This window comes from Saprolegnia parasitica (assembly GCF_000151545.1).
Source record: "Saprolegnia parasitica CBS 223.65 unplaced genomic scaffold supercont2.6, whole genome shotgun sequence".
NCBI classification, from domain to species: Eukaryota; Oomycota; class Saprolegniomycetes; order Saprolegniales; family Saprolegniaceae; genus Saprolegnia; species Saprolegnia parasitica.
Window position 1 is genome coordinate 589,373 of NW_012156400.1, and position 25,881 is coordinate 615,253.

Consider the following 25,881-nt stretch of genomic DNA (forward strand, 5'->3'; position numbering starts at 1 on the left):
GAAGGCCATGGAGCTCTTCCATCAGCCTCGATCGCACGGCTTTTTTCTAGCCCTCCTTGAAGGTACGCTAGAAATACATCGGCTAGAGCCATACGTGTAGCCTGCCTGTACTAGAGCTCAAGCAACTCGCAGTGTCGTCCGATGTCCCTACCATGGACGCGTTCCTGCACCTTGCGGCGATCGTTCCGCATCAGGATACCAGAGTACGTGCGTTTGCTTTGGGCGAAGTCTTGGGCTGCTTGGCGCTGGCCCTTCGCGACTGCAGAACGACCGCCACGGTGGTCTGCACACTCGTGGGCGCGATTTTGACGAGTCCGCTCACGGCCACTGGCTTTGCATTGACGTTTTCCAAGGAATGGCATCAGAGCCCAAACCACGCGTGGGTGTACACCTGGTCCGAACCTGCTACCGCCCCCTCGTGCAGCCCATCATCACGAGCGCGCGTACGTCGTCATGATGACCGCCTTCGTTCCCTCATGCATGCGCGATAGCACTGAAGAGCGCACAAGAGTTCACGGAGGCGTGGACCTTCTTGGCAAGGATGCTAGCGTCATCCAACGACAAGTCTATGGCCATCGACGTTGCTCGCACCGCCCTCGACGCGTTCTGCGATCCTCGCTCGAACGCTGAGGCCCGCGGCAGCATGGCCGGCAGCATGTACGAGCTGCTGCAACGGCTCGACGCCGCCGATGCCCAGCGCGTTGCGGCCATCATCGCCGAAGAGACGCTCCTGCACGGTACGACGACGAAAATCTCTTCTGCAGGATGAGTTGACTGAGGCGACGTAGCATCACCAACAGCACGGATAGAGCTGCTCTGGCTGCTCAAGCGCCTCGTGCAGGACGCTGCCGCGACCCCCGAGCACTTTGTGATGGTCTGTCACGTTTTCGCAACCGCCACGGGGCCTGACGAGCAACCCATTTGGCTCGCGCTGCTCCATGAATGGATCGAGGTCGCCGCCAAGGACACCTCTCGCGACGTCGTGCTCTCCGCGGCCTACCTCATCCCTCCAGTGCTCCAGCTGCACGCCGTCGCATCGACGGCGTCCATTGCCACGGCGTCGCTGCTGCACGTCGCCACCAAGTATGCATACGATCATCAGCGCGGAACGGCCGACGCCATCACGATCGTTCCCAACGAAGCAGGTGTCCTGACGCTGCGCTGTCACGTGTTTGCGTGCCGCGACGTGCTGGAGACTTTGCCAGCACCCAGCGGCGCGTGCGACCTGAGTGCGGTGCTTACGGCAGCCAGCGCGCTCGTTGCCTTTGGCTGGGCGCTTTCCAACGACCTCGTGGCCTACCTCGACGCCTGCGCAAAGCTGTGGCCCGAGGCGCGTAAGATCGTGACCCCGTGCTTTCTGTACGTCGCATCGACGAGGCAACACCCAGCGGTCCTCGCGACACTTCTCAACATCCCCGGCACCAACCAGTGCACGTACTGCAGCGAGACGCACCCTCACGTCCTGGGCGACTGCTCGGTCCTCAAGACCGACATCAGCGAGAAAAAGCCACTCCGAAAAGGCGTGGTCGTGCCGCCCACGTTCAACTGCTCATACTGTCGCTATCACGAGCTCCTCGAGGCGACGGGCCACGGCGCTCCAGCAAGCACGCGGAGACTCTTGTCGCCCAAGTTTCACCGAGAGCACAGCTGCGAGACGCTGCTGAACGATATTGCCAACTCCTGCGTCCGCGTCGGCTACGTCTACCCAACGAAACTGGCCCACCAAAGGGCTGGGTCAACTACTTGGCGGGAAGGCTCGTCGACGAGACGTCTATGCGAAAACAACGCCCCGGAAAAGACCAACGCGCGAGGGCTAAACTCTTGTCAAGCCTCACCGACACCAACCTCGACGCGCCGTCCGACCCAAGTGCCAAGCGCCGACACACCGAGAAGACCGACAATAGCTCCTCGCACGCCGACCCAACGGAGATCAACATGGCGGGCAACACGTCCAATCAAAAACGCCGCCGTCGGAATCGGATTCGCCCAAAAGCGCACTCGGCGAACAATATCGATATCAACCTCGGCGCGTCGTCCGAGCCAAGCGCCAAGCCGCACACATGACCACGGCAGACGATAGTTCGTAGCCAGTACAGTAGAGGAAGTGGATTCCATCGTTATTCATATTACATTCAAACGTCTCTGTCCAGATTGTTGTTTGCTGTTGCAACCTCGATCGGTCGTACTAGTGGCGACTAAGATCTCTTAGGAGAATGTACACCTACACTCTTGGATCGTCCGGATAAAGATACCCCGCGACTTGTTCGAAGGATCCAAACGACACACTTTGTGGCTCCGTCGGAGGAGGATGACGACCGAGCCGACTCTGGCCAGCGCGTCGGCGCCCTTGCCCGAGGTACGACGATACCGCTTCCTCTCGCCGTCCTATCCACTGCCTGAAGCAGAACAACCTCGACGAGCTCACGGCCCTCGCGTCGCTGCTCGAGATGGAGAGCATCGGCAGCGTGTACGTCGAGCCAGAAGACGATGCGATGGCCTTTGACACGTACATCAGCCTCGAGACTCTTGTGCGCCAAATGTCTTCCAAGCGCTCGGTCTAAGATGGCACGTGCTAGGCACTGCAGAGCCCGCACGGCGGCGGCGGGGCCACGCACCTCCACACGTGGCAAGACGACAACGAAGATATTGAGGACGACGACGACGATCCAGCAGCCGAGAGCAACAATAGCGACAGGAAGCGACCCGATGCCGTCTCTAGCAGCGTCGCCATCGTCGATGGGCCTTTCCCGCCCAGTGCGCCCCAGGACCGCCGCCGGCCGTCGCTTCGCAAAGGTAGATACGAATCGAGGACGAGCAGCGATCCAACCATCTGTAGAGCTCTTTCAGCAGCGCATCAAAAGCCACGACATTGCATCGCCAGGACCGAAAGGCGACGACCACTATGCACAGTCGATGACGCCCGAGTGTGACCTGGCGTCACCGCTCTTGCTGCCCTCGTCGCCCGTCGCCGAGGCCCAAACACTGAACGCCATGGAAGACAACAATGCGATCGACGCGCTGGAAGAAGCCTTGCATAAGACGCAAGTCCGCGTGCCCCGGGCGCGCAAGGTCAAGCACGGCGGCATCTACACGCTGCTGCTTCAAGGCATGAAGCGCCACGACGACGTCGAGAATGAAGTGCCGCGAAGGGCATCGGCGCCCGAGCCGTCGCTCGCTGCCTTGCACACACCGCGTACGTCGACGACGAGCACACGGTCGCGGCACGTCACCCTCGGAGTAGATGAGCACGTGCCAAGTTCCGACGTCGCCAAGGTACGGCATCCTCCAACGCCATTTTGTCGGCCTTTGCTCATATCATCTTTTTCATGTAGCGACGCTCGCCTGTACAGCCCGCGCACGTTCGGCACGGCAGCATTTACCGCATGCTGCGAGACAAAACATAGCTTTTGTTATCTAAGTGTTATAGTCGAATCGCATCGTTGGATCGTTGTCACTCTGCAGCATCACATGTGCGCGGCCAGTGCGCTTTGAAAGCCGTTGGAAAGGTACGCAGGATGGAGATGCGTGCCATCGAAGGCATACGCGGGCTGGAGCTAGTATCCATGACAGCAGGGTACACAACCATATCCGCATGCGTTGGATAGATAGGATACCTTGCCGTTGTCGCCGAGGAGGTCCTCAAAGCAGTCGAGCCACTTGCAGAACGACGCGGCCTCGACGCGGGTGCGCAAGAGGGCATTGTACCGACGCACCAAGTGCCGCGTCTCGTCCAAGACGGGCACGATCGGGTGGATGTACGCCTATGGAGATGCATCAAACAACCGACAATATGACCACACACAAAAGAGACGGTACGTCAAAGCCATGCGTGCATACGAGCGCTTCGAGCACGCGAAGAAAGTGACTCATTGTCGCGACCATGCCCTCGTCGACGCTCTACGCGTCATCGACACGGGCGCATCGCAAAACGGCTTGGTACCTCGTAGCGGCACTTTTCCACCGCGAGAAGAATGCCTTCGCGGCAATCGATCTCGCCCAATAGAAACACGATCCGGGCGTGACGCGGCAGCGTCGAAATGACCTCTTCAAAGTGCCTTTTCGGGTAAAACGTCGACGCGCGGCGCAAGTGCCCTACGCCCACCGCGTCACGATGACATACCACATCTATAGCAAGTGGTACAGTGCTTGAGGCCCGTCACGAGCGCCGGCGTGAGCCGCACTAGGCGATGCGGTCCAAGCGACAGTGTCCGCCATGCGGTCGGTAGCGTGTGCGAGTCGCCGCAGACATAGACCGTCTCGTATGCATCTTCTGTCTTTCGATGGCCGTGGACGACGGAAAGGCCAACGGCGGGCTCTGGATGCAGAGCAGCTGCGCGATGCAGCAGTAGTACGCGTGCTCGTTCCGAATCGTCGTTTGGTGCAAGTGGTGGCCAAACGCGACGCGAAGTGGCTCCAGCAGACGCACGAGCGCGTGCAATGGCGCGCCGCAGCCTTCGAGAAACAGAATCTAGATCCTGTTTGGAGTCGTGGATGAGACGCGTGCGTTGTACCTTGACCACGGCGAAGAAAAGGGCGAGGAGGTCCCAGTCGTCTTCGGGCAGCAGCTGCTGGGCCACGCCGTCGCGCTGCATATTGACAAACCCGTCCGAGGTCCAGCAGAGCTCTGCGCCATCGCTGCCTCGGCCCGAGTCGAGGGTTGGGAACGCTTCCAAGGCGGCGGCCACGTCACGGCAGGCCAGACCGCCCGTCGTGACCGTCGGGTTGCGCAGACAAAACGCCCGGGCCACGTCGTACGCCGCCGCGTGGTCCACGACGACCTCCAACGCGTGGAGGTAGTTGAGTGCATACGACGCATGCGCGGGTGCGAGGGTGACGGCTTGGGCAAAGCATGCCAAGCACCCTACGTCCGCATCGCCGTCGGTCCATTGAACGAGAGAAAATGCTATGACGAGACCGTTCATGGCGCTGTGGTCTTTTGCGATCGTTGCCAAGTACGCAAAGGCGGGCGCGGTCGTCGCACTCGACGGATCGAGCGTCGCGGCAAGGTGCTGGAACCCGTGCGGCGCTTCCAAAAACTCTGCAAACTGCGCTTGCACCGCTAAAAGCACGCTACATATGCAGCAGAAACGACGCCGTGTGCGTACCGCGGTCAGTCGCGCGGCCCGTGAGCACCTTGAGGATCATCTGCATCGCTTCGACGGGCCGGCCGCGCTTGTGTGCGATCGCGCTGTAGAGTGCGATGGCCTCCAAGTCGGTCTCGTTGGACGCGATGAGCCGGCGCCGCAGCGTGTCGATCGCGGCGTCGATGGCGCCGCTGGCGTACTGGAGCCGCGCTTCGAGTCGCTCGATGCGCGCGCCAACGTCGGCGTCCGAGACACGCAGCGCTGCAAGGCGCTGCAGTGCCGGCGCCAACGCCTGCAGGTGCAGCTCGCACTCGGCCACATCGAGGCACAGCGAAATGTACGACGAGGATGTGGTTGCCGCGGTGGTCGCGAGCACAGGCGCGGCGACCGCTTTGGCCGAAGCCCACGCCGACGATTGCATGTAGATTCGCACGAGGCCATGCGCTGCCTCGCATTGGTGCGGGTCGAGCTCGCGCAAGATGGTCTCCCACACTAGAATTCACGCATCGGATGATGATGTCATGGAGGAAGGGCAACGAACAGGCCTTGGCCGACCGCCACTCGCCGCGGTCGCGGTGCTTGGTGGCGAGCGCGAGCAAAGGCCCGACGGCCGCCAACGACGCGGCTGTTTGCTGCGGCGCCGGGCGTGTGACGTCGAGCTCACAGGTATCCTAGATTGCCACGTCATGCGGCGATGGTGACAGCGCTCTACAATATTACGTCGACAAGGAGCTGCGAGAGCTTCTTCTCGAGACGCACGACAGCGTCGGCGCGCGTGACGACGAGCCCTTTCGTGTCGATGGCGGACTTGAATTTGGCGTTGTGGGCGGCCACGAGCGCCAGCAGTGCGTCGAGGACGTTGGCGGTTCGATCGAGCTGCGGCCCGCGCAGCACGTACGTCCACGCGCGCAGGTCCGTATCGCCGGGCGCGGGCTTGCAGTGGAGGTAGATCTTGGCCATGGACGTGTTTTGCGAATCTTGAAGCGGCGCGTTCCGTGAGCTTCCTCAACCTGCATTGTGGATGCTGCGCATAATATGCGTGTAGAGGCGTTGGCATATATCATATCGAGTTCCTCTATTCAGATGCAAAGCAACCTACGCTACTACGTCGGTGTCGGGCGGCGGCGACTGCTTCGGGCTCGGTTATCAAATACATCATCATTTAGTTGTTCTGCTTCTTCAAGTGGGCGTAGTACGCGTCGAACTTGTTGAGCTCCGAGTTGGCGTAGCGCTTCCAGACAAGGCCGCCGGCGACGCCGAGGACGCTGGCAATGACAATCTCAATCTTGGCGCTGGGCATCTTGGCTGCTCGACTCGAATATCCGAAATGAGGAATATGTAGTCACCCGCCACTCACTTTCACCCGATCAAGTGCGACGCACTTACAGAGATAAGTGCGCTTGGAAGATCCAATCGGGCCAATAAGATAAGACGATCTATTCACGACGGCTACGACGACGCACGCTACAGCAGAGCGGGCACGGCATAAGGCATCCGCGGCAGACGTGACCGCGTGGGCAAAGTCTGTCTTTACTGGTCGGCCTTCTTGAGCGACGCATAGTACGCGTCGATCTTCTGGAGGTCGGCGGTCGCCCACTTCTTCCACGTCATCGCGCCGGCCATGGCGAGGGTCGCGGCAACAGCGATTTCAAACTTGGCGCTCGGCATTGTAAATGTATATGTAGTGCGTCGGCGACGTGTGTGTGTCCACAGTAGAGTTGGAAAGTACCGAGCCACGCAGCAGGAGGCCACGACGCCTGACGCTCGGCAACGTTTCGTGCAGGGACGAGTCGCACTTGATCGGGTCATTTCAGGGTCCTAGAGATTTGTTAAGTTCGCTTTGTTACATCTCTCTATCGCTCATTGAGTATTCGGTGACGATCGCACTTTAAAGAGACCAAGGCGTTGATATACAGAAACCAAGTGACTTCGTTGAAGTTCGCTTCAAGGGGGCGGGTATAAAAAAACGCACACCGCCAACACAAAAATACGTCGGACCAATCACAGCGCGCTGCAAAAACGGGCCGGCCGACACCGTCTCTTTGGCCCATGGCAGCGTCGTCGGCGCTCTTCCTTCGGGACTAAGATCCGTCCGTCTTATCCTGCGGCGTAGTCTCTGTTAGCGATGCATCCTGCGACTCATGACTCGTGCTTCATGGACGCTGGAGAGACCAGCACCTCTCCGGTGGCACACTCGACACGGTGCAGGCCGAGCTTGCAGGCCAGGGTGGTGCGATTGTTTCATCCAGAACACCGCGGGTGGGTGGGTGCTGTAGTAGTACTAGTAGTACTTGGAACAACGTCGTTAAAGTCTGCGTTCAAGAAACACATCGTGGCGTGTCTATGGGAAGAAGCGCCGACGTCGCTTGCTGCACCAAGCCGGCTGGGAGTCGTTGGCGGTGTCGCGATCTATGACAATGGTCCATCATCGCACAGGACGATTCGTTGCGGCGTGTCGATGCCATCGCAATGTTGCACTGCGGACAACAACGTGCAATCTCCAACTTGCCGCAAGTGCAATCTTGACGCCAAGTGCATTCTCAAAGAGCCCACCAGCACCGTGGCGCTTCCGAGCATCCCCTTACATGCTCTGATCGCAACAAGACGACGTACGAACCGAACATTAGCATAGCGTCAGTTGCAAAACCGTTGAAACTCGTAGAAAGGACGTAGATGGCATCGATGCTGCCGCGCGTGCCTCTCGACAAGGTGTCGCGGGATGGCAGCACCAAGATCTTTGTCGCGACGAAGGACCACGCGCCGAACCTGCCGCGCCTCGAGGGCCAGAAGGTACCCGTGAACGACCGCGCCATGCACAAGCTCGGCGTCAGCGACGAGATCGTCAAGATGGAGAAGCTCATGAAGAAACTCGGGATTTGCGACCACGACCTCGAAGAGTTCAAGCAGCGTACGCCCTGCGTCTCCCCATTCTCTCTTGTGGTGAAACGAGGTCTTCTTCCTCGTAGTGCAACGTCACTCGGGCAACCTTGTCGAGACAGGCACGTTGACGAAGGAGGAGATCCTCATGGGCTTCTCGGTCAAACAAATGCACCGCGTGAAAGCACTCAAGCGCCTCGGCGTGTCCGAGCAAGATGTTTGGGACGCGTATGCCCACAAGATTTCGCAGCTCGGCGCCCAACTGCACATCAAGCCCGCCTCGCGCAAGGCGATTTCTCGAACGTAATAGACCTTGTATTAGTCGTCGTCTTGCATGCAGCGGAAACATATACGAGGCATTGCGACTACGTCGCCGCCTGCGCCGCCATCCACGCGTCGATGCGCGCTTTAAGCTCGGTTGCCGGCGTGAGCTGGTCGATGGTCAACGGCTGCCGCGTGAACGGGTCCGTCGCGTCGTTCATGAGGTGCTGGAGGATCGTGGCGCGGTCGACCACATACCCGCTCGGCAGCGTCACGGGGTCCCGCATGCGCTGGCAGAGGAGCGGGTCCATAAACTCTTCGGGGGCATCGCTGTACGCAGCGTCGTCCAGCGCGTTGCTCGCATGGAGCGCTTCGACCGTGTCCGCGAGGTTCTCAAAGGTCGACACGCCGGGCGGCGGAATGAGCTGCGTGCGCTGGAGAATGTGCACGCACTTGCGGTACACGGCCGGGTCGTACAAGCCGTTGGAGGCGACGGCCATTTGGAAGCTCTCGTACTGCGCGAAATGCAGAATCGTCTCGACGACCTCGCGGAGCATGACCTTGGGGCGGAACTTGTACGTCTCGGGGTTTGCGACCTAATGTTGAAATTATAGAAAAAAGAGACGCGGCAGGAGGCACGCACCTTGAGTTCGAGGCCGCGGGGACCCGCGAGCTTGACGAGCACGCTGTTGAGCATGCTCACGAGGCGCTCTTCCAGCGCGACGCTGAGAAACGGCGCTTGGATCTCGGACGTGAGATACGACATCATGTGGATCGTCTCGTTCGCGAGCTGCAAGCTCGACGTGACCGTACGCTCCTTCTCGGCCAAAAGACTCTGCTTTTGCTCTTGCGTCGCTTGGTCATATGTGCCCCAGAGCGGCGACTGGGCTTCCTCCTACCCACAAATTCCCTTGCACGAGCGCTGGCGTTGATCTTTGGCTACCTGCAGCGCCTTGATTTCCGGTAAATTGGTCAGCGCATCGGTGAGGAGCGAGTTGATGTGGTTCATGAGACCGTGCGCAAACTTGACAAACGCCGGCTCGTTCTTCGAGATCGAGACAAACGCAGGCTTGTGGGCCGGGCACTTCCAGAGGTACTTGAGCAAACAAGCAATGTTGTATCGGTGCTCGAGCTTTTCGTAAAAGCCCGTTTGCTCGACGTCGCCGTAGAGCGCAAGGAGGCACGGTGCAAGGTGCTCCTGCGCGAGCGGGCTCTGCGTGAGCGCGTTGACCGCCGAGGGCACGCCGACCGTCGGTCGGTCCTCCGACTCGTGCGACGGAAGGCAAATCTCAAAGAGGCACTCGCTCATCTTGGCGCGCAAGTGCGGACTCCGGACGAGCTGCGGCGACGAGAGGAAGACCAAAGTCATCTTCAAGAGGTCGTCGAACGCGAACGACGCGAGCTCCGTCGGCGCCATACGTGCCACGAAAAGGAGCGCGTTCACAATATCTTCGACAATGTGCTCGGGCACAAATGGCACGAGCAAATCTAATATCATGAAAGTGAGAGGCGAAGGAGGATCGAAGCGCGTACCTTGCTCGCGCGTCGTGATGGGCAGCACAAGCGGGCTCGCCGATGCTTTCCCCGCCGCGTCCAGGCAAATGCGGCAGACCACATCGGCCGACAAGAGAGCAAAGCGCACAATCTCGTGCAAAAGCTCGGGCTGGAGCAGCTTGGCGTCCAGTAGCATCTTGGTCGACGCGAGCGCATCAAACTGCGCTTGGACGCGAGGGTCGTTGTTGGTGCGCATGAGGTTTTGGATGTACGAGAGCTGGCGCAGGAGACGCATGTACTTGCCCATGCTCGCGACGGGCCCGAGGTGGACGCTCTCCACCGTGAGGTAAAAGCACTGCGTGATAAAGTTGAAGTCACTTAGCGTCTTGGCCGTCGACGCCGCACTCTCGGCGACAACGAGCTTGGTGCTGTCGGCCGGAAAGATAGGGTTGGGCACGGCCGCCAGGAAGGTCGGGTCAATGAGCGAGTGCTTCGTCGACGTCGGCGGCAAGAACGGACCGCAGAGCCGCAGCAGCACGACACTGAGGTTCATGAGGAGACCGGCCGTCGATGTGAGCGCCGCGTTCGGGTTTTCTTTCGCCATCTCTTGGTTGACTTCGAGCGCTTGCGCCAACCTAGGCAACCTAAGATCGTATCGCACGAAGCAGGTCGCGTACCACGCGAGGACGCGTTCCTTGCACACGGGGCCTGCCTTGAGAAGCGACTTGAAGATATCCGTGCACAGGTCGTGGTTGAACTTGAGTTCGTTCCGGAGTTGCCGCAGCGACTTGTCGACGTCATTGCGCGTCCTATGCGACATGCTAGATATCTATCAACGTATCAACTCGTGTCGTACCGTTTGGTGATGTTGGAAAACATGTCTTTGAGCGCCGGATCCGGCGAGTCGGTCGAGAGGCGCAGCAGAATGCCAAGCGCGGTTGCATCTTGGAGACGGCGGCCGTTGAGCGGCGGCGAGAGGAGAAACCCCGGCATCGTGACAAAGACCGTGGCAAAGCCCTTGATGCGCACGAGGGATCCGATCGCTTGCATGGGCGGCGCCCACACATCGACCGCGAGGAGCGACTGCGCCCCGAGAAAGATCTCGGAGACGAGCTTCTGGAAGATGGGGCCCGCGACGCGACCAAGGCCCGCGGACCCGCCCTGGGCCTCGAGACCCTGGGCGAGGAGCTCGAGGTACGAGGGCGTGCTCGGCGTTGGGTTGCGCACGAGCGCGTCAAACACTTCAAGCGGCGTCATGGCGTGCGACGGAAACATCTCGGGTTCCAAGAGGCACGTCACGCTGTAGTTGATCGTCATCTCCATGATCGACTTGACCTAAATGTGGCATGAGCCACAAGAGAGAGATTCATATCGGCTCGTACGACGGCAAGATCGGCCTCGGAGAGCTGCGAACTCTCAGCCCGGCAGCGCTGGTACACGTCAAAGAGGTACCGCAGCGTCGGTGTCGCGAGCGCTGCGTCCTCTTCCGACACTAAGCGCATGTACAAGACTTCGCTGACGTTGTCGCCGTTGAGGGCGTTCCCAGCAACGTCCATGTACAAGACATCACGCGACCCCGGCGGGTGCAACGTCACCTGCAGGATGCGAGACAACGTCTCGTGAAGCCCGTCGCGCCGACTCGCCTTCTTCTTCAGCACTGGAGCGGGTGCTTGGACAGGCGCAGCAGGCGGTACGACGACCGGCTTGGGCGGCGACGCTTTCACGACCGGCGGCGGGGGCCGGCGCTGACTGCTCCATGGCCGCGAGGCGCTCAAGGCGCTTCTGCCGGAGCTCTTCGGCCGTCGGGACATGCACGTCCTCGCTGCTCGCGCCCATGTCATGGTTCTCGTCTTCCTTCTGGTCGCCATTGACCCAGGAGCTAATCCAGCTCGCCATGCTTCCGTCGCTGTCTTCTGACCGAGGAAATCTTGCGTCCAACCGGTTACACTGACCGGTTCATCGAGTGCGAACCGACACGGCTAAAAAGACGCTTCTTATCCGGATACTTCAATCCGAGACATTCCATCGTCGACATGGCGCGGTGGTCCCATCGCTATCACCCTCGTGCCTTCTCCGTGCTCGTACTAGCACTAGTATTATATGCGCGAAGGGCTTTACGTGTGTGCCAAAGCTCTATACAAGCGTACAGTACTCGTCTCTCGTGGCGGGCAGTTGCGGCTTTTTTGTCCGGATAAAGGAGGAACTCACTAAAATGATGATGCGGGCGGCCAACTCTATCAGAACAACGAGCGCCGCATCGGTATCCAATGATGTCTCTACCGCGCGGCCGGCAGTCAGTTGAGCGGCGTCGCACACGAGGCAGAAAACCCACAAGAAGCCTCGAGGCTGCCCATCGTTGCAGCCGGCCATGTCCAATCCGACCGTTCCGATGGCATGGCACACAGAGGTCGATGCGGCGCGAAATTTGTCCTATCGATTGGGTCCGTGGTAATCGATTTCATAGTTGGTCCTTTTTCCAAGGACAAGCGTGTAGCGCCGGGAAGAGCCTGTCACGTCCAAATGATTTTTGCTGGATTTACTCATCCAGTGTCATGTGACAGCAGTATGATACCGGTACAAGCGGCTTTACTGCCACAGAAACGGCGCCGGCGCCGGCGTGTGTTCGATCGTGCGGCCACATCGAATGAAGCACCCCATAGACAAGTGTCGCCCGATCAACCCGCGCGACCAGGCTACATATCACCGTAAGCATGGACAATGATAGATTCAATTGGCCACAGCGACGACAGCCGTGCAACGGTGAGGGCAGTCGTCGTTTGAGGGAGTCTCTCTCAGACCAAAAGGCGCCCCCGAGGTAGTCCCTCCACTCATTTCAAAAGTACACTGTACAATACAGTGTACGGCGCTGCACGTCTACGGATGCATGCACTTCAGGTACACTACGGTACCTCGTAGGGGATGATAGAGCTCCGCGTTCGTTTGACGAATCCCGTGCCAATGAAGTACATGGGTCACCCACCCCAGCCGGTCCTTTCTACTCGCCTCGAAAATAATATATATCACCTGAGCCCATCGACTCGACCTTTGTATGGACGCTACGATTTCGACGCTGAAATTATAAAAACCGGCGCGCTTTGGTGGCACCCGCCCAGCTGCGAGCGCCATGCTGCACATTTCATTGCGACGTGGAGCCCAGAGGAAGATAGTACTGAGATGGGTGTCCCGACCTTGAGCAAGGCGTCCGTCTTCCGCTTCGCGCGGCAGCCGCGCCACCACGGCGTCAAGACGCGCCTGCTCCGGAGTCGCTCCAAGACGCTCATGCTGGGCGGCCAGAGCACGGCCGAGACGGCGCAGTACGCGTCGTGCAACCCGAATGGCGACGAGACATCATCGAATAGTCTCAAGCCGCTCAAGCTCAAAGACATGTCCACCGACGATCTCTTGCGGCACGCCGAGCAGCTCGATATGCACCTCGCCAAGATCTACATCGAGAGCCAGAAGACCAAGGCGCTCGCACCGATCGTGACCAAGTCGATTGGCCTTCCGCAGCAGCTCTGGGAAGACGCCGGCGTCGCGCCGCCGTACCACAGCGCGGCCGAGTTCCAGGACCTCCGGTACACGGCCGTGCGCACGGCCGACCCGATCGCGTTCTCGGCCGATGGCTACAGCCTCCGCGTGCACACGCTCGGAAAATCCATCAAGGTCTTCATCACGGTCACCATGTACAACGAGCCCGCGTCGCAGCTCCAAGCGACGCTCACGGGCCTCGCCGGTGGCATCGACTACCTCTGCCACCAGTACGGGTACGACTTTTGGCAAGAAGTCGCTGTCGTCGTCGTCGCCGACGGCCGGTCCAAGACGCACCACAGCGTCCTCCCGTACCTCGAGAGCTTTGGGGCGTTCGAGAAAAATCTCCTCGCGCAAGCGATCGCTGCCTCCAAGGACACGCACGTGCATCTCTTCGAGTCCACGATCCAGCTGCGCAAAACGATGGCTCGTTCCACGCGCCGATGCAGCTCATCTTTGCGCTCAAAGAGCACAACGCCGGAAAGCTCCACTCGCACCTTTGGTTCTTCAACGCGTTTTCGGAGCAAGTCGACCCGACGTACACCGCGCTTGTCGACGTCGGCACGGTCCCCGCCGAGTCGTCCGTGTACCGCCTCATCCGCAGCATGGAGCGCAATCCGCAGATCGGCGGGGTCGCCGGCGAGATCGCGGTCGATGATCCCGACTTCTTCAACCCCGTGATTGCAGCGCAGCATTTCGAATACAAGATCGCCAACATCATGGATGCGTCATTGCAGTCGGTCTTTGGCTTCATCGGCGTCCTCCCCGGTGCCTTCTCCGCGTACCGGTACGAGGCCATTCGCCCGATCAACGGTGTCGGCCCGCTCGCCGAGTACTTTAAGAGCCTCACCGCGTCCAAGAAGGAGCTCGGGTACGTCGTTTACGATTGTGGACGCGTGCCTTATATATGTGTGTTCTTATAGGCTCTGCGTCGGCAACATGTATCTGGCCGAAGATCGCATCCTGTGCTTCGAGATCCTCGCGCGTAAAAATTGCGACTGGACGATGCACTACGTCAAGGACGCGATCGCGCACACGGACGTGCCCGAGACGCTCGTGGACTTGATCAAGCAGCGCCGGCGCTGGCTCAACGGGTCCTTCTTCGCAGGCCTCTTTGCGATCTGGAACTTTGGCCGCGTCTGGACTCAAAGCGCGCACAGCTTGCCGCGCAAGTGTGCGTTCAGCCTCCAGTTCCTGTACCTTGCCTTCCAAAACGTCATGAATTGGTTCCTCCTCAGCAACCTTTTCTTGACGTTTTTCTACATTCTCTCGCTCGCGCTCTACTACAAGTCGATCGAATTGCTCCACGTCGTGCTTGGCACATACTTTGTGCTCGTCGGGAGTCTCATCGTCTTTGCCCTCGGTACAGCATATTCCCTTGCGTCTTTCTATGATGCAGATTCTTATATCTGTCTCTAGGCAACAAGCCCGGGCACCGCACGGCCATCTACTACCGCGTGAGCTCGTACATCATGGGCACGATCATGCTCTGCGTCACGTGCATCTCGCTCTACGCGCTCCTTGGAAACGTCCAGTTCGTCGACCCGCGCTCCGACTTGCCGTCGTGCAGCGTCAGCAACTACGAGCTCGAAGCCGGCGCGTTCTTCTCGCTCGGCATCATCTTTGTCTGCGCGTTCATGCACGGCGAGTTTGGCATCGTGCGCAGCACGGTCCAGTACTTTTTCATGTTGCCCACCTTTGTCGTACGCTGTCTTTTCTATGACGTGGCACGTTCTCATGCGATGTTTCTAGAATGTGCTGGGGATCTACGCGTACAGCAACCTCCACGACTTGAGCTGGGGCACGAAGGGCATCGAGACGAGCGCTGGGCACAACGGCCTGCCCACGAGCAAGTTTGGCAGCGTCAAGGACATGGTGGCCCTCCATTTGAACGCGACCAGCACGACGGACGTGGTCTCGGAAGCCGACAAGCGCAAGGGCGTCGTCGCCGCCGAGCACGAGGACGTCGACAATCGCTTCCGCGTCTTTCGGTCGCTGCTCTTGCTCACGTGGCTCCTCACGAACGGGTGCTGGCTCTACTACGCCACGAGCTTTATCTCGTGCTCGTGTTACCTCAAGTACCTCAGCTACATCGTCGCGGTCTTCAACACGTTCCGGTTCCTCGGCGGCCTCCTTTTCCTCTCGTTCCGCATGGCGCGCGGCGCTCTCCATTGTTGCCGCCAAGGCGTCAAGAAGACGCGCCCGCTCCGCTGCGGCAACCCGCAAGCGGGCGACGATTGCTCGCCTGTCTAATTTACTACTGCTATGCTAGTGTGTTTGTGTAACTTAAAAAACAAAGTCCTCTTCCTTTGTCATGGTAGTGATGTCTTCTTGCGCGGTATACGATGACTACATGAACTCGGACGAGAGGTCATTAAAGTAGGGGTGGCGCATCGCGTCCCGCGCCGAGATCCGCTCCGACGGCGTATACGTGAGCATGCGCTAATGCCATTGCATGTGAGCAGCGAAGTCGACGGTGGTGGCATAGTACCTGGAGGAGGTCAAGGCCGTCCGTATCGAGCTTGGGAAACATGGGCGCGAGGTCTTGGGCGCGCCACTTGGGGAACGTCGGCGCGTAGTCGCGCAAGGACGAGACGCCGGTCCATGTCGACTCGTCCGGTGTCCCCATCACTTGGAAGATACGGTAGAGCTGGTCAATCTCCGAGTCGCCTGTGAAGAGTGGCTTCTTGCGAAGAAGCTCTGCGAAAATGGCGCCGCACGACCAGATATCGATGGGCGGCGAGTACGCCTCTTGGCCGAGGAGGATCTCGGGCGCGCGGTACCAGAGCGTAATGACTTCGTGTGTGTACTTGCGCACAGGCAGCGAGAAGGCGCGTGCGAGGCCAAAGTCGGCGATCTTGAGCGCGCCTGTTCGGCTCACGAGCAAGTTTTGCGGCTTCAAGTCCCTACAGCATCGTCAGACAGGCGGCAACGGTGGGATACCAAGCTCGCACCGGTGCATAATGCCTCTCGAGTGGCAAAAGGCGAGGCCCTTGAGGAGCTGGTACATGTACGCCTAGGCCATCGTCGTCACGACAATGCATATGCATCGTTGCGCTGCACCTTGATCAAGTGCGGATCAATGTTGCCCAAGGTCGTGTCCATGCAGCGCTTGAGATCGCGGTCGACAAACTCAAAGACGAGGTAGAGCTTGCCAGCATCCTGAAGGCAGTTCAAGAGCCTACAACGTTCGTCGCATGAGCTTCCTGCATATGCGTCGATAGCGCCCGACTTGACGATGTTGGGTGCTCGAGCTCGCGCAGGATCGAGATCTCGCGCAGCGCTGTCGATGGGATCCCTTCGTCCTCGACCTCGAGCCGGATGCGCTTGAGGGCGACGATCTCCTGCGTCTTGAGGTCCTGCGCCTTGTACACGACGCCGTACGTCCCCTCGCCGATCGCCCCGTTCTTCTCGATCTTCCTGTACCGGTCCATTGCGTCCCCGTCGGCGAAATCCAAATATACCGCGAGGTAAAATTTCGACCACTGAGAATTTGTATTGCCATTGAAAACCCCACGAAGCCTCAGGATTGGCTATATATTATACTAAAAATTGTATTTTGGCCAATCCAAGCGACAGCATCACGTGGCCTCTGCCTCGTTCGCCTCGCTCATGACTGGCATGCGGTAGTACATTGTAGTCGGACGCTTCTACTAGAATGCACCTTGCTAGTCATCCCAGCGTCTCGTTTGAGGGACTTGGCCGAGCCCCTCTCTCTCGCATGTCCCGTCAGTCGACTAATATGTATGGCCCTCTTTTTTATTTTGCGCGCCAAAACGAATGTGCAGCTGAGACCGATCCACAGCAGAAAGCGTGCCACAGCAACTTGTGGTGTGGCGATATACCTCGCCGTTGAACGTGTAGGTTCTGATTAACTAAAGTGTGGAAGGCGCGGAGCGACAATATGATTGCCCGCCCGCAACCAAGAGGCTCTACGCTTGCCAGAAAGAACGCTTCGAGAACGAATAATGGGGGGAACGGCTGCTGCTGGTAGTAGTGTTGCTGTTAAGAGCAGCGTATAACGTCCTTATTAACTTATTGGTAAAGTCAGGGGTACACAATAGAATTATGTACCCCTCGGTAGAGCACTCGACGATGACCAAGTTCGCTGATGAAGTGTGGCTTGATTTGTCCCAAAAATCATACTCATATAGTTGGGACAAACCCACAATCTTTAGTCGAAACGGTTTAGTCGGTCGAGCACATCCGGATCGATGTATATCCGGATATCCCAATCTTGCGGCCGCACAGAATTGCGGCCGCACAGAAGATTCTGAGGTGGCGAAGATGGAAGACGTTGACATGAACACGGTGACGGGGGAGGCCCTGAAGAAGCACCAGCTGCAGGAAGCCTTTGACGCTGCGGAAGAAGAGATGGAAGAGGGTCGCTCGACGCCCGACCGCTCGATCGCCGCGTTCCAGCACGTCCTGGCTTACCGTAGGCACTGCGACGGCGACCATGGGCTCACCCGCTCGACATAGATGGGCCCGACGAGGACCTCGAAGTCGTGCACCGCGTCAAGGAGCACGCCATCTATAAGCTCGGCCAGCTCTACACACGCCATGGGTAGGCCCTTGACTCGTGCAAAGCGACTGACGCACCTTGTCGCAGGCGCGAGAAGGAGCTCTCGACGCTTTTGCAGAGCGTGCGGCCGTTCTTCGCCACGATCCCCAAGGCCAAGACGGGCAAAATCGGTATCATCGTCGTAGCTCTACCTGCGATGGCCCACGACCGTACCTTCTCCTAGTGCGCACGATCATCGACATGGTCTCCAAGGTCGAAACATTGGACCACCAAAAGTCGCTGCAGTTCCAAGCCGACCTCTGCGTCGACTCGATCGCGTGGTGCAACTTGGAGAAGCACACGTTTTTGCGTCAGCGCATTCAGGCCCGCTTGGCCTCCATGTACGACGCACTATTCCCATCGATGATGACCTTAATGATGTCGATTGGTGTAGCCTCTTTGAGCAAGCCAAGTACCAGACGGCGCTCGACCTGATCACGGACCTTCTTCGCGAAATCAAAAAGCTCGACGACAAGCAGCTCCTCGTCGAGATCCACTTGGTCGAGTCGAAGCTCTTCCACGCGCTTCGGAACGTGCCCAAGGCCAAAGCGGCGCTCACGGCCGCGCGCTCGATCGCCAACTCGATCTACATTGTGCCCAAGATGCAGGCCAACATCGACCACATGTCGGGTATCCTCCACGCCGAGGAGCGCGACTACAAGACCGCGTACTCGTATTTCTTTGAAGCGTTTGAAGCGCTCGCACCCATCGACAAGACGGAGGCGCTCGCGTGCCTCAAGTACATGCTCCTAAGCAAGATCGCCAACGGGCACTCGGCCGACGTGCCTGTCATCGTCAACGGCAAGAACGCGATCAAGTTTTCCGGCATCGACGTCGAGGCGCTCAAGGCCATCGCCAAGGCGCACGACAAGCGGTCGCTCGAGCTCTTCCAGGCCGCGACGGCGCAGTACGCTGCCCGTACGTCGTACTCTGCTTTGGGGCAACGCGACGTTATCAACATAATGTGTGTCTGTAGAGCTCGTGCAGGACCCGTTGATCAAGCACCATCTGGGCTTGCTCTACGAGAACCTCCTCGAGTCTAACTTGATCAAGATCATCCAGCCGTATTCGTGCGTCGAGATTAGCCACGTTGCGACCTTGATCAAGCTGCCGCTGCCCCAAGTCGAAACCAAGTAGGAAGAAACGCGTCGAGTCGCTTGTCGTCAACCACGCGTAGGCTGTCGCAGATGATTTTGGACCACAAGTTCCACGGCATCTTGGACCAAGGTCGGGGGCAGCTCATTGTGTACGAAAGCGCGACCGAAGACGTACGTAGCCTACCATCCGCATCTGCTGTGCTACTATGCTCCATAGAAAACGTATGCGGCGGGCCTCGGCGTCATTCAAAACGTCGGCAACGTTGTTGGCACGCTGTTCCGCCGGGCCGACAAGCTCTCGTTGTAGGTCAATAAGGACGACGACGACGGTGTGGACTGCGTTATCCTAACATCAATGATTTCGACGCCATCGTGCTGCATCCTCCTCTACAATGCCGGCAAGGACACGGACGACGACGCGAGCGGCGGCTCGGTTTGACCGTGGACGCCAGCATCCTCCGTGACAAAGTCGTCGATCGCTGCGCCATCGTCGTGGTGCATGTCCCTAGCACACATGATGTAGAGGAGCCTGATGGGCGAAGACGGCGCGCACCGGAAGGCGTCCGACATGATGTTGATGGTCGAGTGGCGGTTCGGGATGCGAAAGCCACCGCGGTAGACGTACGGTGCGTTGGAATGCGGCGATTGAATCATGCGCCGCGCGTCAGCGTCAAGGACGGGGCTCTCGGCGCGGACTCCAAAGCCCGTCGCGGCGCTCGTGTCGCGCCGCTTGTTGAACGGACTGGTTGTACTTTGACTTTCGGCCGAGGGTCGACCGCCCGCGGTTGTTGACGGTCGTGCTTGGCTTTGGAGCCGAACGGTCTCGAGGAAATGCCCTACCACAGTCCACCAGGTTTCATGCTGTCAACAACCACGACGACGCACCGTCGCCTTGGGGTTGATGGTTGTCTTCGGGTGCGACGCTGCCACCGCTGAGCGTCCGCCGGCTGATCGCGCCACCCAGCATATTGGCGAGCTACGGAAGACGTCCATGTCGTACATTGGTGGTGGGGAGTTGATTCACGTACGGTGTGCATAAAGACCTCGCGGCGTTCGATCGAGCCTTTATCAAACTGCTCGCCCGTGTTCTTGTTGTTGGACACTTTGGCCAGCATGCGTGTGTTGAGCTTCTCGACAATGTCGAGCTGGAGACGGACCATCTTGGCATCGAGTTCGGTTTGGCCTCGAATCTAGAGCCCGATCGATTCAACCAACAGCAAGCATCTCGAGTCGTCGCACCTCCTTGTTGCTTGCGACTTTGAGCACTTCGTATTCGGCCTTGGCGCACACGAGGTCGGCAAAGAACTGGGCGTTCTTGATGAGGAAATTCTGCTGCCGCTCGGAAAACTGCTTGCGGTTCGTGCCATTGTTGTCGGCGCGGCTCGTGGTCGCCGCCACCTAGGACATAATAGTACGGTCGAGACGCCGTGTCGTCGTCGTCGGTGCTACCTTGCCTTCTTGGCGCGCGGAGATTTCAAACTTCCAGCACTCGGCGACGAACGCGTCGCAGAGCATGTCGAGCTCCTTGTTGAGCGTCGTGATCGTCATGTTGCGCGTGCTGGCTTTGGCAACCATCTCGGCAAACTTGGTTTGCTTCTCGGTAAACGCCGCGTACAAGGCTTCGGTGCGCTCGCCCTCCTTGATGACCGCGTCGTTCAAGCGCGTGGCTGTCGTGCCAATCTCGGTCCGATATTCAACTACATCCAGCCATGCTGCAATAATGGTCTCGCGCCAAGAATACGTACCTTGCATGGCCTGGATCTGCTCGTTGAAGACGTCTTGCTTGCCCGCAAAGCTCTCGAGCGTCGCGTGCACCGAGTCGAGAATCACTTGGGTGCTCGCCGTCTCGGTCGCAATCTGCACAAACGTCCTACGCAAATCATTATTGGAGTATTGCACGTGGAAAAATGCAATATGAATGCGATGGGGTCGCACCGCTGGATGTCGGTCTGCGCCGCGTCGTACTCGGTGCGGAACGAAAGATTGCCTTGCTCGAGGTACGAGAGCTTCTCCTTGATGGACGAGAGCGCGGCCTCCGTGTGCACTAGTCACATGTTCAGCAAGGCGCTTGGCGATCGTTGGAGAGATGGATACATGGATCGTAGTACCTTTCATGCCCTCGGTCTCCAGCTGGTGGTTCTCGACCTTGGTGCGCATGGTCGCAAAATTCTTCTCCGTGTCCAACTTGTTGTCAACGACGATCTTGATCAAGCTCGAGTGGGCGTCCTGGTTTTCCTTGATCTTGGCACCGAGCCGCGTCGCGTCCTTCCTTAAATTTTCGCTGGCGTCGCGGCTCACGCGCTCAATGCCTAGCCAGGACGTCGTCTCACGTTGTCGCAAAAAACGCGTGCAGAACCTTCGTAGATCGTGGTGAAGTTTGTGTTGTAGATGACCTCCGTGTCGCCCACGTGCTGCGCGAGGTCGGAAATTTTCTTTCGGTTGTCCATGGCCGTGTGCTCGACCATGTCGATGCGGTCGGCGTGCCGCTTGACGTCCACGGAGAGCGTCTCGACCGAGCACGAAACAAAAATGTCGTCGAGTCGCTTGATCTCTACCTCGCCAGATATGACGACGGTCGTCGTAGATGTCGAACAACGTACCGTTGTGCAAGGCCTCGGCGCGCAACTCGATGATTTCTTTGATCTTGTCCTCGGCCTTTTGTTTGTTTTGGGACGCATCTTCAAAGGCTTGGGCGAGGTCGGCCGTGAACTGGTCGCCTTTGCACTGCTTGTCGCTCACCGCTTGGACTAGGCATGTTGTGAGTCGAGTGGGTCTTGCGATGGCAGCATACGCTTCTCCTTCATAACGCCTTGCTGTGTAATGATCGTTTGGATGTGTTGGTGCTCGGCCTGCGAGTTGCGCCGGAGCTCGTCGAGCATTTTAGCAAATTTTTCCTGCACGAGCCGTTCGCTGGTGCTGCATGGACCTCATGCAGAATGTACCTGCGTCTTGAGGATCTCTTCGATCTTGTCGCTCATAATCTCGACGCGGTTCTGTGTCTTCTGGAGCGCCTCGGCTTGGCTCGAGTTGATGTCTTCTTGCATACTGCGCACCTACGACGACGACAACCCCGAGAAGTCACATTATCGTCGTCGTCCTCCTTCCCATCGTGGTGTACCATGTGAATTTCCTCCTGCGTGCGGCTAAAGAGGCCACTATACTCATCCGAGAGCTTATGGCTCTCTTGCTTGAGCAAGATGAGCGACTTTTGCTCAAAGCCGATGAGTTCATTCTGCGTCACGCACGCGCGGAGGTCATGCGTGAGCTTGTCCATGAGGATCTTGACGTTGCCTTCGTGTTTGGAGTTGCGCGCTTGGATGAGTGCGTCACGGCGCTTCATCTCGGCTTGCAGCCGCATGACGCTGCTTTTGGCCTCTTGCGAGTTCTCTCGCACGATCGCGCTCTCCGCCTACACAAAGGCGACAAGGGCGAGAATGAATATGACGACGTGCATGGAGGTCGTCGTCGCACCCGCAGCTGCTCGATGCTGTCGATGATCGGCTCCAAGATCGCGTCCATCTTGTCTTGCGAGTAGCCGCTCTCGCCCATGAGCGGCACCGACGACGAGAGCGATGCGATACCGTGAATCGTATTGTCCGTCGTGGTCGCCGCCGACGAGGACGGCTCGGGTGGATCGTCCTTGGCCGCGGCGGGGTCAGGGGCCACGAGCGCTTCCCGCCGGGATGGCGCTCGGTCCTGCAGCATGCTCGGGCGGCGGCGCGTCGGGGGTCCGCTCGCGTCGGACTTGGCTGAAGTCGTGTTCGTTGTTGCGGGCGCCTCGTCTTCGGCCTTGCCCGTGCGGCGGGACTTGGCGACGGTCTTGGCGGCGACGTCGCGCCGAAGGATCACAATGTCTTTTGGATGCCATCGATGCTTTGCTTGATGTACTTGAACTGGTCCTTGAGGTTCTGGCACTCGACCATGGCCTCGGAGTTGTTGGCGATGTTCTGCATCGCATCGCTGAGCCACGTGGGAATCTCGCCGTTGCCCATCTCGTTCTTCTCGAGGATCTCAATCTTCATGCGCAGCGTGAGGATGATGTCGAGGAGGCTCTCTTCATTGAAGATGAGGTCCGGTGGGTACTTCCATTGCAGCGAGACAGGGTTCCCATTCATGCTGCGGCAGGGATTGTACTGTGGCTTTTCGGCGCCACTCGACTGTTACGCGCCTGAAACGACAGCCAACAACGAGGAAGAGGCGCGATGGATGCATTAGACTCGGTGTTTAGAAAGGTGCTAACATCGATCCCTCGGAGGCTGCGACGGCCCTCAAGATGACGGACGTAGCGCTTAGAACATGCTCATGCCACGCTCGCCATGGCCGCGCGGCAGCTTGATCTTGGCTGCGTTCTTCTCGACGGCGTCGAGCGTGTACGCGTAGTGGTCACCGACGCTCTCGAGCGTGCGCTGGAGGTTAAAGTACCACTTGACGTCGACGGCCGCGACGTACGAGACGAGGTCGGCGAGGGGCGTCGCCGAGGACGCCGTCGTCTTGTCCGCGTCGACGGTCGACTTTTTGGTCACGTCGCCGTCCTTGCCGCCGACTTCGGCCGTCGTCGAGATTGTATTCGTCTTCTCCGAGGCGTGCTTGGCCGCAAACTTTTCGTATGCGGTCGCGCGCTGCCAGTAGTAGTCGGTCATGCCATCCCACGCCTTCTGGAGCGCCGTGCGGCTGGCGCTGATCTGGAGCTGTACCGACTTTTGGACCTCGACGCCAAAGTTGTTGCCGTCCGCGACCTTGGGGACAAGGAGCTGGATCCAGCGCTCGAGGCTCTGCATCTTCTGGATCGCGGTGTGGATCTCGTCGAGCACGATCTGGATCAGATGGACGAGGCGCGCGTTCGACGGCGCGTCCAAGGTCACGAGCGGGGCAAAGGCCGCGTAGGCCTGCGAAGGCGAAGACGCAGGGAACTCGCGCGCGAGGACCTCGGCGATCCGGTCCATGTGCACCGGGATCTCGTCGAGGACCTTGGTCGCAATCGCCGTCGTCGCCGCTACGCGCTTCTCCATCGTCGTCGTCGAAAAGGCAAAAATACAATCTGCGGTGATATGGATTTGAGGCCGTCCATACAAACACCAAGACAATGAAAATCGAAACCCAACTCAATTTTCATGATTTCGGATCGCTCGCCACTCGTCGCGACCATGCATCCCCGCCAAGCACGCATGGAAGCCATGGCCTCATGGTAGCCATGGCCTCGCTCTATCCGTGCACGAGTACCCTCTATGCAGGGAGTCTAGCATGGACCATGGCTGCAGGCCAGGACGAACGCAAGGTCCAGGGGCTCTGTCGTCTAGATGATGGCCTTCTTGCCTTCTGCCATCGGCGCGTAGTACGCAAGCCACGTCGACGAGATGAGCAAGCATGATGGATTTCCGTTGCTACCGATGCAAGTAGCTACAGTATTGGGTAGGCTCATTCTTGCGTCATGGCACTCGTCCTGGTATGAAGGAGATCCACAATGCGATAATCATCCTCGAAGCGAGGAATCGCAGGATACCGGTCCGGGTGCAGGAGGTGCGCGAGGATCTCAAGGCCGTCCACGAGCGCCGGCGAAGCGCCGCTGAAGAGGCGGTTCGCATCGAAGATAAAGACGCGGCCGGTCTGCACGGCAGGAATGTCCTGAAACCCCTTCTTGGACGGCAGCAGCGCCGAGCTCTCCTTGATGCTCCGCGCCAAGTCAAAGCCGCAGGGCATGATCACGAGGGCTTCGGCGCCCGCGTCGGCCACGTGGCTCCAATCGATCGCCACCGAAAACGTCTCCGGGGCTGCGAGCGGGTCGTAGCCGCCTGCGAGCGTCACGAGCTCGGGCATCCAATGACCGGCATTGTAGATCGGATCCAGCCACTCGACGCACACCGTTTTGAGTGGACGGCAGCCGTCGAGCGCAGTGACGACGGCGTCGACGCGGGCCTTCATGGCCGCGACCATGGCCTGGCCGCGGTCCGCAACACCGCACACGGTGGCGATCGCCATGACGTCCTGGTACAAACCTTGGAGCCCGCGCGCAGTCAAGTAGACGATCTTGGGCTGGACACGAAGCTTGTCGAGGACGGGGAGGACGTTGGCAGGCCCGATCGCGCATACCTCGCAGAGGTCTTGGAGCAGGACAATGTCTACGTCGCCAAGAAGCGCCTCGTCGATCTCATACAGTGGCGTGCCAGCGGTGGCGCTGTCGCTCACAAGCTGGTCAATGGCCCCGGACGAGTGCGTCGCCGAGTCGAAGACGCACCGAATGACCTTGGGCTTGGCCAGCGCGGCTTTGGGAAACTACATACGCAGCGCATGCGTGACGCTGCTGCGCTTCGTCATGGCGATGTACCTGGCACTCGAACGTGACGCACGAGAGGCGGTCGCCAAGCCCGAGCTCGTAGCAGATCGTCGTCCCCGCTGGCAAAAAGGACGCGATCTTCATTGGTCGACGGAAACGCTAAGTGGCAAAATAATTATCAACTACCGGGTTTGAACCGGTGACCTTCTCGGTGTAAACGAGACGTGATAACCACTACACCAAGCTGATTTCTATATGAAACAGCAAAAGTTGGCGTGATAGTGAAAAATAAAATTGTCCGCGTCTCGGGAAACGAAGGATGAGCGACCCTCACCTAATAGAACTATACTTATAGTACCTTAGTATAGCTTGATCAATAATGTTGCAGTCGACATGTCTACCGGTACGACCTATAGACGACCAGAGGTGACGACGGCGCGGTTGAAGATGCGACCGTGCACTTCGAAGCAAGTGGCTAAATCCACGCAACCATCGCATGCCCTGTCGCTCTGCCTGGCGACCATCATGCATGCATAAGAGTCTACGATGACCACGGCAGACGTTTGACGTGATGCAATCGAACGAGCTTCAAGCTGCACGTGTCTATGGCTCCATGGAGGCGACACCGCTGCTTGCGTCGACTCGGAGCTGGTCAAGACAACCACTTGGGTGTTTTAGCTACCTCATCTGATATTCCCAGCTCGT

General features: G+C 58.9%; 12 protein-coding genes and 1 non-coding gene across 13 annotated transcripts; 5 read left to right on the top strand and 8 right to left on the bottom strand.

Annotated features, from left to right (window-relative positions):
- Positions 1-499: 499 nt before the first annotated feature.
- SPRG_02547 (hypothetical protein) lies at positions 500-1,664 on the top strand (the record flags this gene model as incomplete). The annotated part of the gene is made up of 3 exons (XM_012341118.1): positions 500-737; positions 789-1,629; positions 1,655-1,664. The coding sequence occupies exons 1-3, from the start codon at positions 542-544 to the stop codon at positions 1,662-1,664; spliced, it is 1,047 nt and encodes a 348-aa protein (XP_012196508.1). The 5' UTR covers positions 500-541.
- A 611-nt stretch (positions 1,665-2,275) lies between these two features.
- On the top strand, positions 2,276-3,460 carry SPRG_19430 (hypothetical protein). The gene is made up of 5 exons (XM_012341274.1): positions 2,276-2,356; positions 2,403-2,528; positions 2,577-2,793; positions 2,837-3,273; positions 3,333-3,460. The coding sequence occupies exons 1-5, from the start codon at positions 2,309-2,311 to the stop codon at positions 3,402-3,404; spliced, it is 900 nt and encodes a 299-aa protein (XP_012196664.1). The 5' UTR covers positions 2,276-2,308; the 3' UTR covers positions 3,405-3,460.
- SPRG_02550 (hypothetical protein) lies at positions 3,404-6,086 on the bottom strand. Its single transcript, XM_012341119.1, has 11 exons — positions 5,805-6,086; positions 5,626-5,755; positions 5,106-5,576; positions 4,916-5,059; positions 4,512-4,861; positions 4,204-4,468; positions 4,142-4,180; positions 3,941-4,092; positions 3,817-3,897; positions 3,615-3,761; positions 3,404-3,554 (listed from the first exon to the last, which is right to left on the bottom strand). Exons 1-11 carry the CDS (start codon positions 6,042-6,044, stop codon positions 3,465-3,467), a joined length of 2,109 nt encoding a protein of 702 aa, XP_012196509.1. The 5' UTR covers positions 6,045-6,086; the 3' UTR covers positions 3,404-3,464.
- A 160-nt stretch (positions 6,087-6,246) lies between these two features.
- Positions 6,247-6,752, bottom strand: SPRG_02551 (hypothetical protein; the record flags this gene model as incomplete). Its single annotated transcript, XM_012341120.1, has 2 exons — positions 6,247-6,397; positions 6,619-6,752. The coding sequence occupies 2 exons, from the start codon at positions 6,750-6,752 to the stop codon at positions 6,247-6,249; spliced, it is 285 nt and encodes a 94-aa protein (XP_012196510.1).
- Positions 6,753-7,721: 969 nt separating this feature from the next.
- SPRG_02552 (hypothetical protein) lies at positions 7,722-8,280 on the top strand. The gene is made up of 2 exons (XM_012341121.1): positions 7,722-7,992; positions 8,051-8,280. Exons 1-2 carry the CDS (start codon positions 7,758-7,760, stop codon positions 8,266-8,268), a joined length of 453 nt encoding a protein of 150 aa, XP_012196511.1. The 5' UTR covers positions 7,722-7,757; the 3' UTR covers positions 8,269-8,280.
- Positions 8,258-11,648, bottom strand: SPRG_02553 (hypothetical protein). The gene is made up of 7 exons (XM_012341122.1): positions 11,099-11,648; positions 10,573-11,051; positions 10,394-10,525; positions 9,756-10,351; positions 9,166-9,710; positions 8,866-9,117; positions 8,258-8,818 (listed from the first exon to the last, which is right to left on the bottom strand). Exons 1-7 carry the CDS (start codon positions 11,582-11,584, stop codon positions 8,327-8,329), a joined length of 2,982 nt encoding a protein of 993 aa, XP_012196512.1. The 5' UTR covers positions 11,585-11,648; the 3' UTR covers positions 8,258-8,326.
- Positions 11,649-12,861: 1,213 nt separating this feature from the next.
- On the top strand, positions 12,862-15,497 carry SPRG_02554 (hypothetical protein; the record flags this gene model as incomplete). The annotated part of the gene is made up of 5 exons (XM_012341123.1): positions 12,862-13,628; positions 13,694-14,115; positions 14,168-14,607; positions 14,664-14,947; positions 14,997-15,497. The coding sequence occupies exons 1-5, from the start codon at positions 12,891-12,893 to the stop codon at positions 15,495-15,497; spliced, it is 2,385 nt and encodes a 794-aa protein (XP_012196513.1). The 5' UTR covers positions 12,862-12,890.
- A 96-nt stretch (positions 15,498-15,593) lies between these two features.
- On the bottom strand, positions 15,594-16,678 carry SPRG_02555 (CMGC/CDK/CDC2 protein kinase; the record flags this gene model as incomplete). Its single annotated transcript, XM_012341124.1, has 5 exons — positions 15,594-15,686; positions 15,736-16,150; positions 16,199-16,260; positions 16,308-16,425; positions 16,482-16,678. The coding sequence occupies 5 exons, from the start codon at positions 16,676-16,678 to the stop codon at positions 15,594-15,596; spliced, it is 885 nt and encodes a 294-aa protein (XP_012196514.1).
- An 821-nt stretch (positions 16,679-17,499) lies between these two features.
- On the top strand, positions 17,500-19,275 carry SPRG_02556 (hypothetical protein). The gene is made up of 8 exons (XM_012341125.1): positions 17,500-17,682; positions 17,727-17,811; positions 17,857-17,939; positions 17,993-18,149; positions 18,203-18,726; positions 18,785-18,941; positions 18,986-19,076; positions 19,123-19,275. The coding sequence occupies exons 1-8, from the start codon at positions 17,532-17,534 to the stop codon at positions 19,210-19,212; spliced, it is 1,338 nt and encodes a 445-aa protein (XP_012196515.1). The 5' UTR covers positions 17,500-17,531; the 3' UTR covers positions 19,213-19,275.
- On the bottom strand, positions 19,189-23,020 carry SPRG_02557 (hypothetical protein; the record flags this gene model as incomplete). Its single annotated transcript, XM_012341126.1, has 16 exons — positions 19,189-19,410; positions 19,459-19,741; positions 19,791-19,881; positions 19,934-20,095; positions 20,145-20,303; positions 20,355-20,602; positions 20,651-20,775; positions 20,841-20,949; positions 21,014-21,214; positions 21,262-21,456; positions 21,506-21,652; positions 21,697-21,799; positions 21,848-21,958; positions 22,024-22,314; positions 22,377-22,778; positions 22,826-23,020. 16 exons carry the CDS (start codon positions 23,018-23,020, stop codon positions 19,293-19,295), a joined length of 2,940 nt encoding a protein of 979 aa, XP_012196516.1. The 3' UTR covers positions 19,189-19,292.
- Positions 23,021-23,093: 73 nt separating this feature from the next.
- On the bottom strand, positions 23,094-23,948 carry SPRG_02558 (hypothetical protein). The gene has a single exon (XM_012341127.1). The coding sequence runs from the start codon at positions 23,912-23,914 to the stop codon at positions 23,195-23,197; it is 720 nt and encodes a 239-aa protein (XP_012196517.1). The 5' UTR covers positions 23,915-23,948; the 3' UTR covers positions 23,094-23,194.
- A 315-nt stretch (positions 23,949-24,263) lies between these two features.
- SPRG_02559 (hypothetical protein) lies at positions 24,264-25,336 on the bottom strand. The gene is made up of 2 exons (XM_012341128.1): positions 25,228-25,336; positions 24,264-25,175 (listed from the first exon to the last, which is right to left on the bottom strand). The coding sequence occupies exons 1-2, from the start codon at positions 25,318-25,320 to the stop codon at positions 24,321-24,323; spliced, it is 948 nt and encodes a 315-aa protein (XP_012196518.1). The 5' UTR covers positions 25,321-25,336; the 3' UTR covers positions 24,264-24,320.
- A 16-nt stretch (positions 25,337-25,352) lies between these two features.
- On the bottom strand, positions 25,353-25,425 carry SPRG_30024. Its single transcript has one exon. It is a non-coding gene; the product is annotated as a tRNA-Val (tRNA).
- Between the last annotated feature and the right edge of the window lie 456 nt (positions 25,426-25,881).